The sequence below is a fragment of the Ascaphus truei genome, chromosome 3, assembly GCF_040206685.1.
Source record: "Ascaphus truei isolate aAscTru1 chromosome 3, aAscTru1.hap1, whole genome shotgun sequence".
NCBI classification, from domain to species: domain Eukaryota; kingdom Metazoa; phylum Chordata; class Amphibia; order Anura; family Ascaphidae; genus Ascaphus; species Ascaphus truei.
Window position 1 is genome coordinate 116,361,306 of NC_134485.1, and position 18,114 is coordinate 116,379,419.

Consider the following 18,114-nt stretch of genomic DNA (forward strand, 5'->3'; position numbering starts at 1 on the left):
ATAAAAAAACAATAAATAATTGATAGTATATAGAGAATGATCTAAAGTTAAAAGCTTTACTACAATTTATCAAACACATAAGATAAAAGCAGGGGTCCCAGTATCGATCCTTAAGGTACTAGAAATCCACTTACAACTTTAGGCCAACCTGAAAATGTTCCATTTATGACAACACTCTGTTGTCTATCCGTCAACCAGTTTTCAATCCAGGCGCAAATATTTTTACCGAGTCTAATTTCCATCATTATGTACACTAACCTCTTGTGTAGCGCTGTATCAAAAGCATTTTGCAAAATCAACTGCATTACCCTGGTCTAAATTCCTACTTTCTGCCTCAAAGATATGAATAAGGTTAGTTTAGCACGATCTATCCTTCATAAATCTTTACTGACTATTACTAATAATTTAGTTCCATTAGGTATTCCTGAATATTATCTCACATTAAACCTTCAAGCAGGTTCTCCACTATTGATGTCAAGTTTACAGGTCTGTAATTCCCAGGTTTTGATCTAGCTCCCTTTTTAAATATTTACACCAATCTTGAGGTACTGAGCCTATAGAAAAGGGGGACTTTGAATATTAAATGTAATGGTTTGGCTATTACTGAACTTAGGTCATTAAGAACCCCTGAGTTCATATCATCAGGGCCAAGGTTTTTATTTACTTTAATTTTATGAAGCCGCCTATGCACTTTTTCCTCAGTTAACCAATTGTTCGTTAATATAGGGGCTTAAAATATGCAGCTTCCTCCTGTGGCACAATTTTTGCAATTGATTCCTCCATGGTAAACACAGAGGCAAAGAATTTGTTTAATACCTTTGCTTTTCCCCTTATCTCCAATAATTTGCTTTCCCATCTCACACTGAAAGGGTCCTATATTTTCTTTTCTAATCTTTTGGTTATTATGGTACTTAAAGAACTTTTTAGGGTTGACCTTACTTTCTATTGAAATCCTTTTTTCATTTTCAATGTTTGCTGATCTGATTGCCCTTTTGCAACTTGTATTACATTCCTTATTCTGCTATCCATCCCTTCTGACTTTAAGGCAACGGCCCCAGTCACTGTGTGCGTCGGAGCGCCTGGCGGCGTGTACCAGTGTGAGCTGTGACCTGTAGTGTGTGGTGAAGAGCAGATATCGACGGGGGGCGTGGTGGGGGTGCGGCCATGACGTCACCCGCCTGGTTCGCCCTCATTGGCTGAACTGCCGCCGTGATGGGGCCAGTGCTTGGCCGCCGCCCCAAAAGACTGGCGGCGCGTGCAGCCGATTCCCCGGTCTGCAGTGAGCTGCAGGAAGAGAGACCGGGGGGGACGGTGGGGGGCGCGGCCATGACGTCACCCGGCAGGTTCGCCCTCATTGGCTGAACTGCCGGGGGGCGTGGCTTAGCGCTCCGTCGCGAGTACTGCTCTCAATTCTATTGAGAGCAGGAGCAACTCTCGCCACAGCGCTGCGGCCCCCCCTCGCAGTGGGCCCGGCGCCATTGAGGGGAGGGCTCTCGTCCCTGCAGCGTCCGCCACAGCGGGCGCTGCAGTAGCCAGCGGGGACCAGGCCTAAGAATCTAAATGCATGCCTCTTCCTTTCCATTTCCTCCCCTACCTTTTTATTTAGGCACATTGGTTTACAGTAGGCATATTTCTTTTATATTTATTACCTAAAGGTATACACTGAAGTGTATTTTTCTAGCAATGTTTTAAAGACTGCCTATTTATCTTCCACATTATACCTGCAAAAATGTCATCCCAATTTATTCCTTGTAGATTATTCCTCAATTTATTAAAATCTGCCTCTGTTGAACCCATATAATATGGTTTTTGATAATTTATTTCAATGAGACCATGTTATGACACGGTTTCCCAAATGTTCCCGACTTGAATATTTGTCCAGTACTGCCCCTCTCCTGGTTAGTTCCTCAATAATTTGGGTCATGTCTTTTAGCACCGTAAAAACCTGTTTCCTTTAGTTGTAGTGTTAATCTCATAGCTTCAGTTTAAAGTCTGGATAATTAAAATCACCCATTTTGCAAACATGACCTAGCTTTGAGGCCTTCTCCATTTGCAAAAGTATTTTGGCTTCCTCGAACTCACAGATATTTGGTGGTTTATAGCATATCCCTCCGAATGTTATCTTTGTACTTTAACCTCCACTGCTAATTAATATCCACAAGGTCTCTACATTTTTATCATTCACTTCATAAACCTACTCCACCTCCTCTTCTATGTGCTCGATCCCTACGAAAAATGGAATAATCCTGTAAATGAACTGACCAGTCATGAGTTTCATCCTCCATGTTTCAGTAATGCCTGTGATATCATACAACTGTCATTTATTCATGTTCCCAAGCCCAGGGCCCATTCATTCATATCTTGACAACTGTTGTACACTATTTTTATACATAGACATACACAAATATGTTTCTTCCATCTGTGCCCATTCTTAACACTTGAACAGAGGTACATTTGCTTAGTTGCTCTACATAGATGTGAGACCAGGCCCTGCTTCTCTTTAGTTTGGGAAATCTCTCCTACAGTATTTCTCAGTAATGCTTGGCCCATTTCGGGATCCTAGCTTTTCCTGTTGATGTAACCCAATACCTTTTGGCCTTTATGATAACTGCCACTTCTACTTCTGCCTGTGGGGAATGTCCATGCAGATCCGTGGTTAGCGCCAATATGCCGGTATCCGTGAATCCTCTTTACTGAGGCCCTCTGTCTCATGCTGTTTCATACTTAGCAACTCATACTGGACTCCTTTAGTCTTCTCTAAGGATCCTAACTAGCAAGGTTACTATCCCTGTCTATAACATAATAAAGTAGGGGGGGATGGCTGGATCGGCAGCATGGTGTCTATCGGGCATTACCCCATGGAAGTGGGAGAGGGCACTCCATTGTTGGAATCACTGGAGGCCACACCCTCCCATAGCAACAGAACAAACTGCATCAGTGGGATACTCGGGCTCTGCTAATTATGGAACCTCAGGTGGAACCACTGTTACCTCCTGGTCAAAGGGTCTCCATAGACATCTCAGCAACCATAGGGATAGATACGGCATTGTCTCTCACTTCAGGGGTAGAACACATTGGTTCAGAATCACAGATTCATTCCGCCGCCCCAGGTCCACTGGGTTCTGAGAGAATCTCATGGACGGATTCGTCGGTTTCGCTGAGATCTCCGCTCCTTCGTGCCAAATTGATCAGTGACTCCATCGTCCAATGTACATGCTACCGCATTTAAGGTAACCCACACTCCGTACTCTTGGCAGTACTGAACAGAGCTCCTCCTGGACTTCGACACCCAAAACAATCAGCATTTAGGAATTGTGTGTCTCCTATGGTAATGACAAAACCCCAGCCGGTGATGTCAATGTGCCCTAGATTTGGAGTACTAGTAGCAGTCGCTATTTCACCTAATCCACAGTGAAATAGTCTAGCACACATGATTACAAGAGTGAGTGATATGGTCACTCTTTGTTTCACATGATTCTTCCTCTCTGCGATACTCAGTCCATCCCTTAACAAACTTGCAGGATCAGGACGTTGCTCACCTTGACCTGTATCCCCAGACTGTGGGGGAAACTCCGGAGTGGAAGGCGTGGCCCCACACTTCACGCAACGGGTTCCGCACATTGCTGCTACTATGCATCCTTGCATTTTGTTGGGAACTTCATCCCTCCTTAACTTGGTGGGAAACTCTGTCCCTCCTGACTTAGCAGGAAACACTGTCCCTTTTGACTTGTGCAAACATTTTCTGGGCGCAAGGGATTGGGTGCACCATGATTTTGCTGTAATGGGGCTCTCAGCTCCAAAAATACTTAGGTTTGATCAACAGTCATTTACGTCCCGAGTATATTTGACATTTACTCAAAGACATCATCTTAACTTAGCAATAGGCAAGTACACTTGGGTGTGGGCCATTTTGAATGTACCAAGCTTCTATTCAGAATTGATGCAATTTTACCTTTCATGAACCGGGAAAGCTTTACAATACATAGTCCACATAAACCAACCTCTTCGCACTAAAAGTTCCAAAATAAGCAAAACACAGACATTTTTCCTCTCTCTTTCTCTTGCTTGCCCTGCCCCATTTTGGGGACCAAATGTAACCTTCCCAGCCTGCTTCCTAGAGAGATTATATCAGTGTGATATGGATGTGGCTACAGCGCATGGTTTACCTTGACTCGGTGCTGGAATTCAGGTGGCTAGTCAATAAGGTAGCAAGATTGTATAAAAATGGGCGCCAGGAAATTCTATAGTACAACTGTAATTTATTTGTGTGCCCAAGCACAGCGACCACTCATTCACATGTTGACAACTCTTGTACAGTATTTTTTATACATAGGCATACAAAAAACATTTCTTCCATCAGTGCCCACTCTTAACACTTGAATAGAGGTACATTTGCTTAGTTGCTCTACATAGATGTGAGATCCGGCCCCCAATCTCTTTGGTTTTGGACATCTCTCCTATTTCTCGGTAATACTAGGCCCATTTGGTGATCCTAGTGGGTGCAGTATACCTAACCCAATACCTTTGGCCTTAATGGTAGCTGCAAAAAAAAAAAAAAAGGATGGGAGAATGAACCCTCTGCGATGCTAACCTGATATGCACATGTATATAAGTGTACAATATATGACACAAATGACTTTTTGTCCTTCTTCAAAAAAAACAGCTTGATTAACCCGTTGTTTGTAAACCACTTGAAAAACACCACTTTCTATGCTTGTTCAATAGCCTAATGTCAGGTAGATTTTATATGAACTTTGCAAAGGTGTTCTTATAGCTTGTAATGTATAGCTAAACACAGGACAAGTGTATAAACAGTGCCCATGGAATGGTTACTCACTCATTGCGCCTTGGGACTCCGGGTGCTGTCGGCGTGCTCCTACCAGGTAATTCAGTATGAAGGTAAGGAGGATTGGAACAGCGGTGCAGCTGCATTGAAGGAGAAGTAGAGACTGGACTGCTGGCTTCACGGTACAAAAAGATTTATTGAACACTCCGAGACAAAGCGCTGTACTAGAGCGTGAAACGCATAGAGGGGGAGATCGTGGTGTAGCCCTAGTGTGTAATGTGCCAATAAAGTTTTGTTATATTCATCCGGGAGCTGTCTGGAAATCTGTCATTTCTTGTATACCTACAGAAGGCTGCACGCGGGAGCTGAAGATTAGAGGAGAGCAGGACCCAGACCGGAGTTGCAATATAGGTAAGGGTTATTACATTTCCCTCCTACTCCGGTCATTTTAATAGCCATGCGTAGCTCCCTCTTTCCCAGCCACACATGACCTTGCTGACACCATAGGTGCCAACTACTGACTACCGAAGGGCAGGACAGTTTTTTTCTTTACATTTTAAAAGTAGCAAGAGCAACCTCTTACGTGTTTCGTGCGATGCAACACACTTTATCAACGCACTCTTTGATAAAGTGTGTTGCATCACACGAAACGCGTAAGAGGTTGCTCTTGCTACTTTTAAAATGTAAAGAAAAAAACTGTCCTGCGCTTCGGTAGTCAGTAGTTGGCACCTATGGTGTCAGCAAGGTCATGTGTGGCTGGGAAAGAGGGAGCTACGCATGGCCACTAAAATGACCGGAGTAGGAGGGAAATGTAATAACCATTATCCTCAATGTAATAACCCTTAAAATGTGTCTTCAATAAATCTTTTTGTACCGTGAAGCCAGCAGTCCGGTCTCTACTTCTCCTTTCAAGGCAGCTGCACGCCGTTCCAATCCTCCTTACCTTTATGGTAGCTGCCACTTCAGCCTGGGAGAAATGTCACTGCAGATCTGCGGTTAGGGCCAATCCGCCAGCATTCGGAATCCTCGTTACTGAGGTGCTCTGTCGCATGCCGTTTCATTCTAAGCAACTTATACTGGACTCCCTTAATCATCTCTAGGGTTCCTAACTAAGCAAGGTTACAATCCCTGAATATAACATAATAAAGTGGGAGGGGGGGGGGGCTGGTCTATACTGTTACTGTAAAAACATGGCTGTCTACTCGCCACAAGGCTTCCCTCATCGTTCTTGAACCTAACGTTCTAGAACAGTCCCTGTTCCTTAAATACCCTGTGTGACATCTGGATTCTCATAACAACCCAGGGTAGGGCCTAGCATACACTAACCATACTATTAACCCTTTAGGATGGGGCTTACAGTAGTAATTCTGAACAACAAGAAAAAGGTAGCGCTAATAAGGATAACCTGGTAGAGGCCAGCAGCCTGGGATATAACTCTGACACCCACGGTCAGATATGGAACGGAAAGAATAAGTTATATCTATGGCGCTTGGCCCCAAGTAATACTGAATGAAAAAGGATATATACAGCCAGATGGACAAAGATATCCACTAGGGCTCTCCTCGTGTAGACGGTCAGTCATGAAAAAGATATAAAAACAAGCATAGTGTAATACAGTAACTGGCAAACAAAAAAAAACATATAACACCACTAACAAACACTAAGACAGACAAATGCTGAGACAGACAGATGACTGGAATAATTAAAAAAGCATTTAATATAACAACTGATAGTTCAGTGAAAATAAAAACACAATGAAGAATGTCCCTATGGTATCCTGTAGCTAGCTGAAATGCCCGCTTACTGGAACATAGATGGTAACACACAGTGCATAATCGGAGAGTATCCCCTCTCATACAACGTTGGTGCAGCTGAAGATACTACGTTGGAGGTCCTTGCCTTAAGCTTGTGGCCTAGATCCTGAAATCCTTCTTTAGAACCCTCCATCTTTCTCTAACTTTGTCATTGATGCCAATGTGTACCACGTCCGCTGGGTCAGTCCCAGCCCCTCCCAACAATCTGTCTACCCGATCTGCAATTTGCTGAACCCAAGTCCGCAGAAGGGAAACTGTTTGGTTCATGCGGTCACGGCAACAGATTGCCCTCTCTAACCTCCAAATAATGGAGTCCCCTACCAACACAACCTTTCTTGTTCTCGGAGTATCCCAAGTCTCCTCTGTATCTATGTCTTTATTTATATAGCACCAAAAGTGTACTCAGCGCTTCACAAAGTATACAGTACAGTGAATCGTCTGCTGAAGGAACTATTCCTGGCTGCTAGAGGAATCAGTCTTCATTAGCCTGGCCATTCCTGCCCTGGCACACCCAATATCTTCACCCATTCTGGCAAATATTTTGGGATGGGTCAGCTCAGAGGTGGCCTGCCTCTTCCTTTCCCCCCTGTGCCCCCTTCTAACTGTGCCCAGCTACCTACCTCTTCCTGGTCCTCACTCACAGCTCCACCCTCTGCATCACAGCTCCACCCTCTGCACCACTCACCCCAGCCAGGGCCTGCGGAGTGAGCAATAAACTAATTTCAAGATTGCCAATAACCTTCCATGTTGCCAGTTGCCTCTTCAGATCAGCAATCTGAGAGTCCAAAGAAACCACCTGCTCACACTTCCCACAGTGGTATGCTCCCTGGAACAGCTGTTCCAACTGTGGCAAAATGTTTATTGAGTGTCAATTCAGTCACACAGCTCAGCACACGCAAGCTCAGGATTCATTACAAGCCTCTGTTTTAAAACCAGTCTTTTTGTGAGCACGTTACCATGTGGCTGCCTTTGCTTCATTTTTTTCTTCTGCTGGGCCTCTAAATGGGGGAAGTGTTTGTGAATCAATTGTTTCCTCTACCTTAATCCCATCTTGTCCTTATCAGAGATTCAATAAATTATAGTGCATGGGAGAGACATACGGTAAGACAAAAGGGAGTTGCCAGAAAAAATGAAACCCCGTCCAAGTCTCTGTGTATCATCTCTACAAATGAGCTTTAGCACATTATTCAAAAATACATATAAGCATCCAGATGTATAACCCCTTATATTAGTACAAGAGTTATGACAACTTATTGGATATGTTGATGCAACCTTGAAGGGAGAGAAGGAAATGAGATCATTATTTTATGGTTAATTGTCTTTCCTTGATTCTCTCCATGGCAGGGTAGGTTTACCTTCCCATCCTTTCTGATAGTGTTGTACGTATGTGCTTTATTATACAGTAGCTTTGGGGAAACTGGAAGATACAAAAGAAAAAAGGGAAACCCATTGAATCATGTTCAATTGGAGATCTGTTGTTTGTCCATGTTTCGATTTTTATGTAACTAGTTGCCAGTACACATGTACATAAGGTAGTTTAAGCCATGTTATTTGGCACAGCCTTACTCAGAAGGTAAAAGGGCACACTAATAATATTTTATAAACTACAAAAAAATGTGTAATGAAAAACACGAACAGAACTTTCCGTGTCAGTTTATGGGGAAAGATTGATACACCGAGTCTGCTCTGTATCAGAAAGTTTTGTATACGAGAAACAAACCTCTAGTGGAGTCTACACAAGAAAGTAGATTAATCTAAGGCCGCGCTTATAGTGCCGGCGACGTCGGCCGAATAAACAAATGCATTGCCGACGCATGCGCTTATAGTAAGCGCGACGGCGACAATGCGACGGAGCGACGTCGCTATCGCGAAAATTGGTAGCCAGCAAAATTTGATTTTTCAAATCCTGTCACCTCATGTGACGGCCCTTGAACCAATCAAATGGGCGGAAACCCGCGCCGCCGCCGCCCGCCGAAATATAACTTTAGCCGGTGGCGACGGCGACAGGTGATGTCATCCGTCGTGTCGCCATCGACGGCACTATACACGTGGCCTAACAGGGCTAAAATATAACAAAAGCTTACTTTGAAGTTGAAGATATGTTGGTGTATGGTGGGTTTTTTGGTAAGGCAAACAATTGAGATACATATTAATTGCCTGATAGATCTACAGTATTTGAATGTGTTGTCATCATCATCATCATCACAACAATTGTCACATCTTATTACCCTTTCATCCTTTATTCTTTCCAGGTCTGTGTTCTGGATCTGCGGAAGTAAGAATCGTATAAGAAAGTTCAAATGGACCAGCAGCAAATGTACATGGGAAGAAGCACTGTTTGAAACAACAGCTTTCGGTATTGTACGAACTTGGCAATGTCAGAGTGTACAACAAAACCGACCCTCCCGAACAGTAGAGTCTTCAAGGAAAGTCGACAACCTTCGCGGATCCGTTTCAAAAAGTTATCCTATTGCAGCGGATGGTTTTCAGCCGGACTTATTTCAGCCACGAAGTGCTGTAGCAGACCAACTTCAGATTCCCAGAGCTGTTTGGTTTTGGAGTTGAAGAATTGTCTGTGATGGCAGAAATAACAGTGCCAAAAAAAAAAAAAAAAGTTCATTGAGACAAAGGCGGAGATAGAAAGAGAGCAAAAGGCTGTGATAAACCAAAAGGGAAAACAAATGTATATTCTTGGCATTTGTTTTATTTTACCTTCTAATTTGGACACTACAGTTTCTTTCCTAAAGGACCTACACAGACCAGTTTTTACTGATAGTCCATGTGACATTGTAATCACGACAATTTCTATTTTCTAGACTACTTTCCCCCCCTCTCCCCCGTTTGTTTTGTTCATTCGTTCAGTGGTTTTCTACAGCTCAGAATAATGGATCGGGTGGATCACAGGGTTACATGAGAAACCAATCTTGCTTTTAGTTCAGCTTCCCCCCCCCCCCCCCCTCTATGGCCACAATCAATGTGACGTGCTGGCTAATAACACACTTGAAGAAATGCTTAACTCTGCTGCTCGCAAACCTTTCTTTCTCTTGTCACTACCTTAGCTCATACCTTGATATGCTCTCTTTACCCCTTCAGTGATGGAGTGTCCGGCAATGCATTTCATAGCAGTGGCCCCTCCTGCACTGAGGATCTTATCCCATCCACAGCTTAGCTTTCAAGGGTACTTTTCATGACATGGTGTCCAATGCTTTTTATAAGAATGCAGCGCCGGGAAAGCTTTTTACAAAAACAAAAAAAAAACAAGAAAGATGAACTTTTAAGAAAGAGAACCCACTGTATTTTTGAAAAGAAAAATATTTTTTATGTTAAAAACTTAATTCTAAAAATGAGAAAAAAATTGCAGATGTTGGGTTTGTCTAAGTCATGCAAACAAAAAAAAACATGCAGGGTAAATTAAAGACTACGTACCCTTTTTTTCTTTTTGATTTCTTGTCTTTTGATTATTATTTTTTTCTCCAAATATTTTGTTATATTATAAGGTCAAACAGAAGTTTAGAGATATTCCTGCACAGTCATTTACACATTAATACCTCTCAGTAGAGATATGTAAATTATTTTAAAAGACCCACAAAGCTACAGATACTGTATCTATTTATATATGCCGTAGGGTTCACTATAAAAGCTCTTTGAGATTACATCACATAACTATATTGTCAACAGGCATCTGAACAATTTCGCAAAAGTTGGATTCAGTTATATATAGTAACGTCATTGTCTGCGTCATTTGAACAATTTCACATAAGTTTGCAAGTTTGACATTAAACTGTAACGTTTTTTTTAGTAAATCAAGGTACCAGAGTTTTGTTCCCCCAGATCTATTACTACATCCAAGGATTAACTGCGTACACATACAGTACCTGTCAATTTTGTCATTCAACAAACTTAATTTATTCCTTCTGCTCAATACACAATATAGAGCAGTAATATCGTTTATCAAGTTAAAATAGGTTTCTTACGCCAAGTGACTGATTACAAGATTCCATTTGAAAAGATCACTATTAAATGGAAAAGAGGCAATCACACACTAGTGAGTCAAAAGAAATGTGTAAACGACATGTTATTGAGTTATTGCTTAAAGCACCATATTTATTAAACTAATGCATAGCTGTCCATGGGCTCAGTTGAAGGAGATTCGGTAGTCCTGGTAGAGCGATAACACGGAAGTCTATGAGACCAGTGATAATAAAAATGAGGGAAATGTCATCAAATGAGTAAAACTTACTCTACATGTGAGTGAAACGTGACTAGCTTGTCGATGAAAAACATTTATGTATTCCTAGTCACCTAGTTGAACGCGTTTTGCAAAAGCAGTAGTACTTAAAATGTTAAACAATATACCTTAGTCACAATATTAATTTTTTCAAAAACAGAAGAACACATAATGCCAGGTGCTCTACTTCCGGAAATGTATTACAAATAGATGGAAGTAGCAAACACGTGCATTCCACAGAGATACTATGTTTGGGGACAAAATAACCTTCAATACTACTGTTCGTGTGTTAAATGGAGTACCACCTGAAGGATTCGGTGATACAGATGCAGCCACCAGTATTCAATCACCTTGGAAAATCTGGGGCAATCTCACAGTAAATGCCTCAACATTTCTGTGAGATTGCTAATGGCCCATCGGATTAGCACATCGGGGGGTCCCTGCAGGGACCCCTGCTGTGTTAATCCATTGGGCCATTAGGAATCTCACAGAAATGTTGAGGCATTTACTGTGAGATACCTTAGTTTTTACCCATGCAATACTGGTGGCTGCATCTGTACATGGTTTGTGAGATGGTATTACAAGTTTCTGCTTTAAGTCTTTATTATTTTTGATGAGTGCACACTAAAATGTTGTAGAGTCATGTAGAGACTATTGATTTCTCAGGTTAACACAAAAAGGGTAACCAAACCCAACTGACCGGTTTCTGGATGGATGCGTCACAATTAGCCTTCACTTAAACAATATGGATCTTTAAGGCTTAAATTGCACTATGTGGAATATTTCTACATCTACAAATGTGCGTGTTGAGCCTCATTAAGCTGCAGGTTTTTGTATGATTATATATACATATATATATAATCATACAAAAACCTGCAGCTTAATGAGGCTCAACACGCACATTTGTAGATGTGTGTGTATATATATATATATATATATATATATATATATATATATATATATATATATATATATAAATACAAGCATACACAATACACAAACCTGCTGCTTAATGAGGCTGGCTCAGCAATCAATATACAGGAAAAAAAGGTGGCAAATAGTAAAATAAAAATAAAACAGTGTTTACATATTAAGATGTCTACTCATTGTTTTATAATGCATCACAAAAAAGGCTAAAATTTGAGTTCAAGGGAGGTACAGTATATTTTTTTAAATACAACTGCATTCCTTCTTGGCTATAATTAATCCTTTATGTGAAATAACTGAAGAAACAAAATAAGCATACAGTAAAGCATAAAAGATTATTACATCCTGCCAAATATTAAAAGATAAAGGTAGAAAAACAGACGTGTAGGAGAATGTACAGTATGCTTTCTGAAAAGTCATACATTAAAGCTCAAGTTCATGCTTGGATTCCTCCCATCGCTCTAAAACGAAAATGCTGTAATATATAGAAATAGTGAATGTAACTTGTATGTTAGAGGTTCTTCCAGTCAACGAAAACCTCTTTAGTTCATAGAAGTGAGACCTCCCCACCACACCCCCCAAAAGTATTGGTTTCAGCCAATTCAGACATCTCCACAGGAGCACGACCCTTTCTGACCACTTTCCAAGCCCTTTTTACAACAGAGGAGTCTATTTCCTCTATCTCCTCTATCTCCTTCTAAATAGCAATAAAACGCTAAAGTAGTGAAAGACTCCCATTTGGTATGAAAATGGGTTAGTGGGCACTGGGCAGATCTTCCATTAACTTACAAACTCAGGATGTGCAGCATTAGGTTGCTTTGCAATTAAATGCTTTATTATATGGGATATTACATTTACATGGAGCCTAAAAGTGCACTTGGAAAATATATATTTGGGGAGTTTTAATTAAAGCACTTAGCCTTACATCTCTATAGTATTTTAACTCCCATAATTTTATTGTCTAATGGTTTCCAATTTAGACACTAAAACTTTACTATGATTTTCACATCAAGGGAGTTATTCTGTAAATGTTGATAGTATAGATGGGTGCACGGTCACATGGAAGCTCCCTTTGACTTGAATGGGATTTTCCATGCAAGAGTGTCCCCATCAGCACTAATGCAGTTTAATGAATAACCCCCTTGATGTGCAAATCAGAGTTAAGCCCCCTCACCCCAAAGTATCACAGCAAATAAAATGCTGACAGGACTGTTTTTATGATGAGCTTAGTAAGAAAAAGATGCAGCTGCTATTGTAGATGTGTAAGCATTTCCTGTGGCCATGGTAAATATCACAATACTTACCCATTTCAAGGGTCTGTATGTAGTATTTCATATTAAAATATCTCCAAAGAAAAAACCGACTGGGGCATTACGAGTGGATCGTTTGACCAGGATAAAAAATCGAAAAACAAAGGTAAGTTAAACAAACATATGTTCATGAAGCACATTTCATTTGACTAGAGACCATGCTATGCAAAGTAAACTGAGGTACATGAAATTATGAACAAGAGAAACCTATAAAAAGAACATAGGAGTAGAAAAGAAGGCCCCTATTGTAGCACTCCTAATAGTGTAATGATGAATTAATTAAAAATTCAAACTTTATTTGTATTATAATTAAATATAATTAAAATAATAGTGGACTAACCAACAAAAAGTTTTTTTAAATAATTTTATCACCTTGCAAATGGTGCCTCCCTACACTATATCATAGTGAAGTAACGGACTCTGATGTATAGAAGTGAGGATAGAACATGAAAAATGTTCTCCTACTGTCCTGTTGGACTGAATATTGAAGAACCGTTTTATCAAAAAGCGAAAATCGCAATTAGGTGGGAGTGCACTATAGCTAAAGTCCTCCTAGGAACTAAGTTCTGCTACTCCCTATTTACATAAAGCGATGTTCGCTATTAACAGAGAGTGTGATATTAGTGATTAAAAACCTTGTATAGCAGGTATGGCATCTAACAATGCAGGGGTACAGTATATAAGAAAACAATTTATTATTATATCTGACGCTTTGTTAAATTTTAACTGGGTGAAATATTATATGTATATTGATCCTAAAGAAACCAAACAGAAATAGTCATAATAAACATTTTCCACTTATTTTTCACTTGGGAAAAATCCTTGCCTTCCGTAAATGTCGATTTGATCAATAACCAGCATGACATTTTTCTGTATACCTTTCTGATACTTCTTATCTTACACTTGTTATTTCAGCGGTACAGGGTTGTAAATTCTGTATTTGCATACATATATTTTCCCATTGTTTCTAGCAAAATCTCTTTTCCAATAATCTCAGTGGGCAGACCCTATTTCATAATACAGCTCTTGTTCTGAAAAGTTCCCTAGCAAATTGTTTGTATTGACCATGGACATATTTGTGTATTTTAATCTTTTTGTTGTTGTTGGTTTAATGGGGCCAGTGTGATGTACAATCATAGCATCTTCATAAAATACCACATAGTTTTTCATCCAACATATGCTTCAATTTCGTCACTTGAATATAAACTTGCGAGTTGGGGTTGAAAACAATTATTAAGAGAACATAGGAATTAGAGATCATTCAAAAGAAATCCAACTGGGAGTGATACTACACTCGTCTATTCTATACTCATAAGCTCCTTATATAATTGTAACATGGCATGTTCCATAGTACCTGTCTTTTCCCACATCGTGTCTGTTATGTAAGCCCTGTTAAGTTCCAGGCAGTAATAGGTTAATCTATGGGCCAGTGACCCCCCTTCTGCTTCCCTTGAAAGTGAAGGAAGGTAGGTGTGACTCATGGCCTGTGTACAGCCCCTTGGAGGTGCGTATAGTCCATGAGCCCGCCCCTTCCAGAGTTTTTCTAGGGGAGTAGCTAAAAATTAGCTCCTTCCTCACTCCTTGAGGAGCAGAGAAAGACTATCAGTCTTCATTGCGGGGGAAAGCATGTTCACTCTAGGCCGGCTGGCCTAGAGACCAGCAAGATTGAGCCCATGATACCGGGCGAGCACCATCTAGAAGTACTGAGACTGCAGAGAATATGCTGTAAAAAGAATCTGTGCAGAAGGAGAAATAAAGCTGCTTGTTCACCAAGACTGCCTGGGTGGCAGGAGGGAGACTGAATACAGGGATGGGAGCTGATATCCTACCCCTAGGATCCTATCACAGTTGGAGGCACTGTACCAACAAGTAAAGAACTAAAGACCACCACAAAAGCCTGTCCTATTGCTCTTTGCAATCACGGCCACTCAGCTCTCCTGGAACAGCAGGTATGCCTCAGTGTAGAGGGAGAGGGGGATTGGCCCGGTATTAAAGGGGTTACTTACACCCCATATGGTCACCCCCTGACCTCACGTGGGAGGCAAGGGGTTAACTGGACTGCGGACAAGTAATGTGTTTTTACCCTGCTTCAGCACCCAAATGTGTATCCTCCTGTAACAATGTATTTCCCCCATTCCAGTGTGTGCACCAACACTCACACTGGGATCCGTTCGGGAGGAGAAGGGTTAATAGTTAGGAAGTGATTATAGCCCTTTGTTCCATTTTCCCACCTTTGCAGGCTCCTTTTGCAGTTCCCCATAGGCTGCCGTTGCAGCTCCATACGATCCTATGGGGATTCCGGCGATTTGGGCCCGTTCTCAGAGAAGACCTGCAAGTGGCGCCCGAGAGGAGGAGGAGCGGCGGTTCCCCATTGTAAGTCAATGGAGCCATTCATTTCAATGGGGATCCCTCGAAGCCGACCTCCAGGAACGGGTTGGCAGCTATCCAAACCGCAGACGGCAGAAGCGGACACAATATCTGAAAAAGAGCTTTTGATCACACTAGGTCAAGTTCAAAGTCAATTGGCGTGGGAAACTTAGGTTCTAGGGCACCCCGGAATAAAATTATTTTTGCCCCTAGACCCTAGGAACCCCCACACTCGACCACCACCGGGTCCGAGAGTTAATGACCCCAGTAAAGGGTCGCACTCGCCACGAGGGTCGCGCCATTGACTCTAATGGCGGAGGTAAAAGCCGCGAGTGAAAACGGCTAAGTCGGAATGAGCAGAAACCTAGAACCCATAACTCCGGTTCTGTTCAATCTAGAGGGCTGAGATTCAGCCACCATGTAGTCCTAGTTCCGGCAGGATTGCATGGCAAATACCGACCCTCTCGGGGCAACAGAACGGAGTCAGGGTAATTGCAAACTTTGGGTTTCTGCCATTGACTTGCATGGAAAAAAGCCGTGTTCCAAAAGGGCTTTTAAACTGTAATTTTATATCTCCAGTCTGGTGGGTCGCAACGAGCTGAAACTTGGCCACCATGGAGAGTCCAATCCGGCATGAGGGTCTGGCAAGTTTCGGCCCGCTCGGCCCAGCCGAATGGATTATTTTAATATATATATGTATTAAGAACGGTACAGTATTTCAACGCAGGGATAAAAGCCTGCGAAAGTTACTGGCTCTGTTTAATGTAAATGCTCAAGGGGGCGACCCATTGTCTACAACAGACCCCCTGATCAAAGGCTCAGCCACTCTGGCTGTATACATTAGGGCGGAGAAACGCAGGACTTGAGTGGTCTGTAAGTGCTGTAATTCACACTTACAGACAAAGGGTTTCTTGACCAGATCCAAGTCTGGTAAACTTGTAGGCGCCCTGACTTTTGTGCGGGGCTAAAGAAATGAGACCCCAAGTGCCAGAAGTACGCATGTGCCAACTAACAGGGGGGCATGATCTAACCATGTTCCCACGTTAGCTGGCAAGGAGGGATTGGGTGCAGATAATTGTCCTCCAATGACTTGCTCTCAATGCCAGGGTATAGGACTGAAATCACATATAAACCAGTGTCAGCCCTATTCCCAGGGTCTTCGATTTTACCAACTACTTGATGTCTGATTGCTGTATGAATTGCCAATCCTGTACCTGATTGCTTCATTACCCAACCCCTAAGTAAGTGCTATATTTTGTCTGTTATTTGTACCATCTTGTGTGTTCACCTATCTAAAGAATAAACTATCTTAATTATATCTAAGTTCAATTCAACCCAGATATTTTGTGTATATAATAACCTATCACTAGCTACCGTGACACTCAGCACCACACAAAGTTAGTAATCAGTGTATTTCCCATAGGAGGGGGGAAACAGGGTTACATAATGATTATAAATAAAATTGTGTGTGTGCCGAACACGCGCATTGTAAGTGAAACGTCTTTGTCTTCTGTCACTGTTTTGTCACAGAAATTGTATTTGTGTTGGTGATGTTTTTAATTAAAAATCAAAAGACAATTTCATTAACAAAACGCAAAAAAATTGGACTATATAAATAGATATGGGTATAATCGGTATAATCGTAGTCAACCCAGCAGAACCGGAGACAGCTCACCTGGTCCAGGACTAAAGTTTCTATCAGGGCCCCCCACCCACTTGCTGGCGACCTAGAGAGAACCCCCCCCCCCCATTTTCTCTTACACTCCACTCCCCTTTTCACATACCTCCTCCTCTCATCCACTCTTATACTCCACGTCACCCTTTCCTTTCCCCCACCTCACCCACCACCATGTATTTCTCGCCCCTCCCCACACTCAATAAACCCCCTTCCCAATATATACCGGATTTCCTCAATTCTAAGAGGCAACTTTCCCCCCCATTTTCACATGTGAAATTGGGATGTGTCTTAGAATCAATGTTTAAAAAAAATCCGCTGGGGGGCACTGCTGAAGCATAGAGTTGGAGAAACCAGCCTCAGGGAACAGTCCCTGCAGTACTGCATTTAACCATCCCCTGTGAAGTCGGAGTGTAGTTGTGCATGCATTGCAAGAAGCAATGTTTTGATGCAGAAGGACTACAAATCCAATGAGCACAGCGATGAGCAGGAAGTAGCTGAGAGCAAGGTCTCCTCTGCTGCTAAAGACATGCTGTAAAACTGTGCCTGTAACTGAAACCTGATAACACTGGATTGGTCATGGAGTTTTTTGCTTGGGTAAGAGATGTGGGACACCTTTGATGTCCCTTCTTGTGTGCTCAGTCATTGATATGAGAGTGTGTTCTGTATCTATACATACATATTTACCCTTATAGCACAAGAAAAGACAAAAAGAAGTCTCAATGGTGAGCACAGACAACCCCCCCAAAATATAACACTTTATTGAATTCCAAATATAACACAATTAAAACATAATTAATATCAAAAAGGCGGGACCCCCAAAATAGGCAAAGTGAATGTGTATCAATGACTAAACACAGGCATAGGTCTACCCTCAACCCTGTAATAAAGCTAATGCTAAAAAGGTTGAAGTGAGAGCTCAGGGAAACAAGTTCCCTAAGTCATCAAGACCGGCTGGTCAGAGAGGCTAAACCTAGAGGAAAGAACTAGCAATAAGACTGGCAAGA

The 18,114-nt window shown here is 41.8% G+C and overlaps 1 protein-coding gene across 2 annotated transcripts in view; it reads left to right on the forward strand.

Annotated features, from left to right (window-relative positions):
• TBL1X (transducin beta like 1 X-linked) overlaps positions 1–10,036 on the forward strand; it is a 359,253-nt gene extending 349,217 nt beyond the window's left edge. For both annotated transcript variants that reach the window (XM_075589381.1, XM_075589382.1), the window contains one exon: positions 8,853–10,036. In XM_075589381.1, the coding sequence (XP_075445496.1) occupies positions 8,853–8,879 (27 nt within the window). In that variant the 3' untranslated portion in view covers positions 8,880–10,036. The remainder of the gene's footprint in view (positions 1–8,852) is intronic.
• Positions 10,037–18,114: the final 8,078 nt, after the last annotated feature.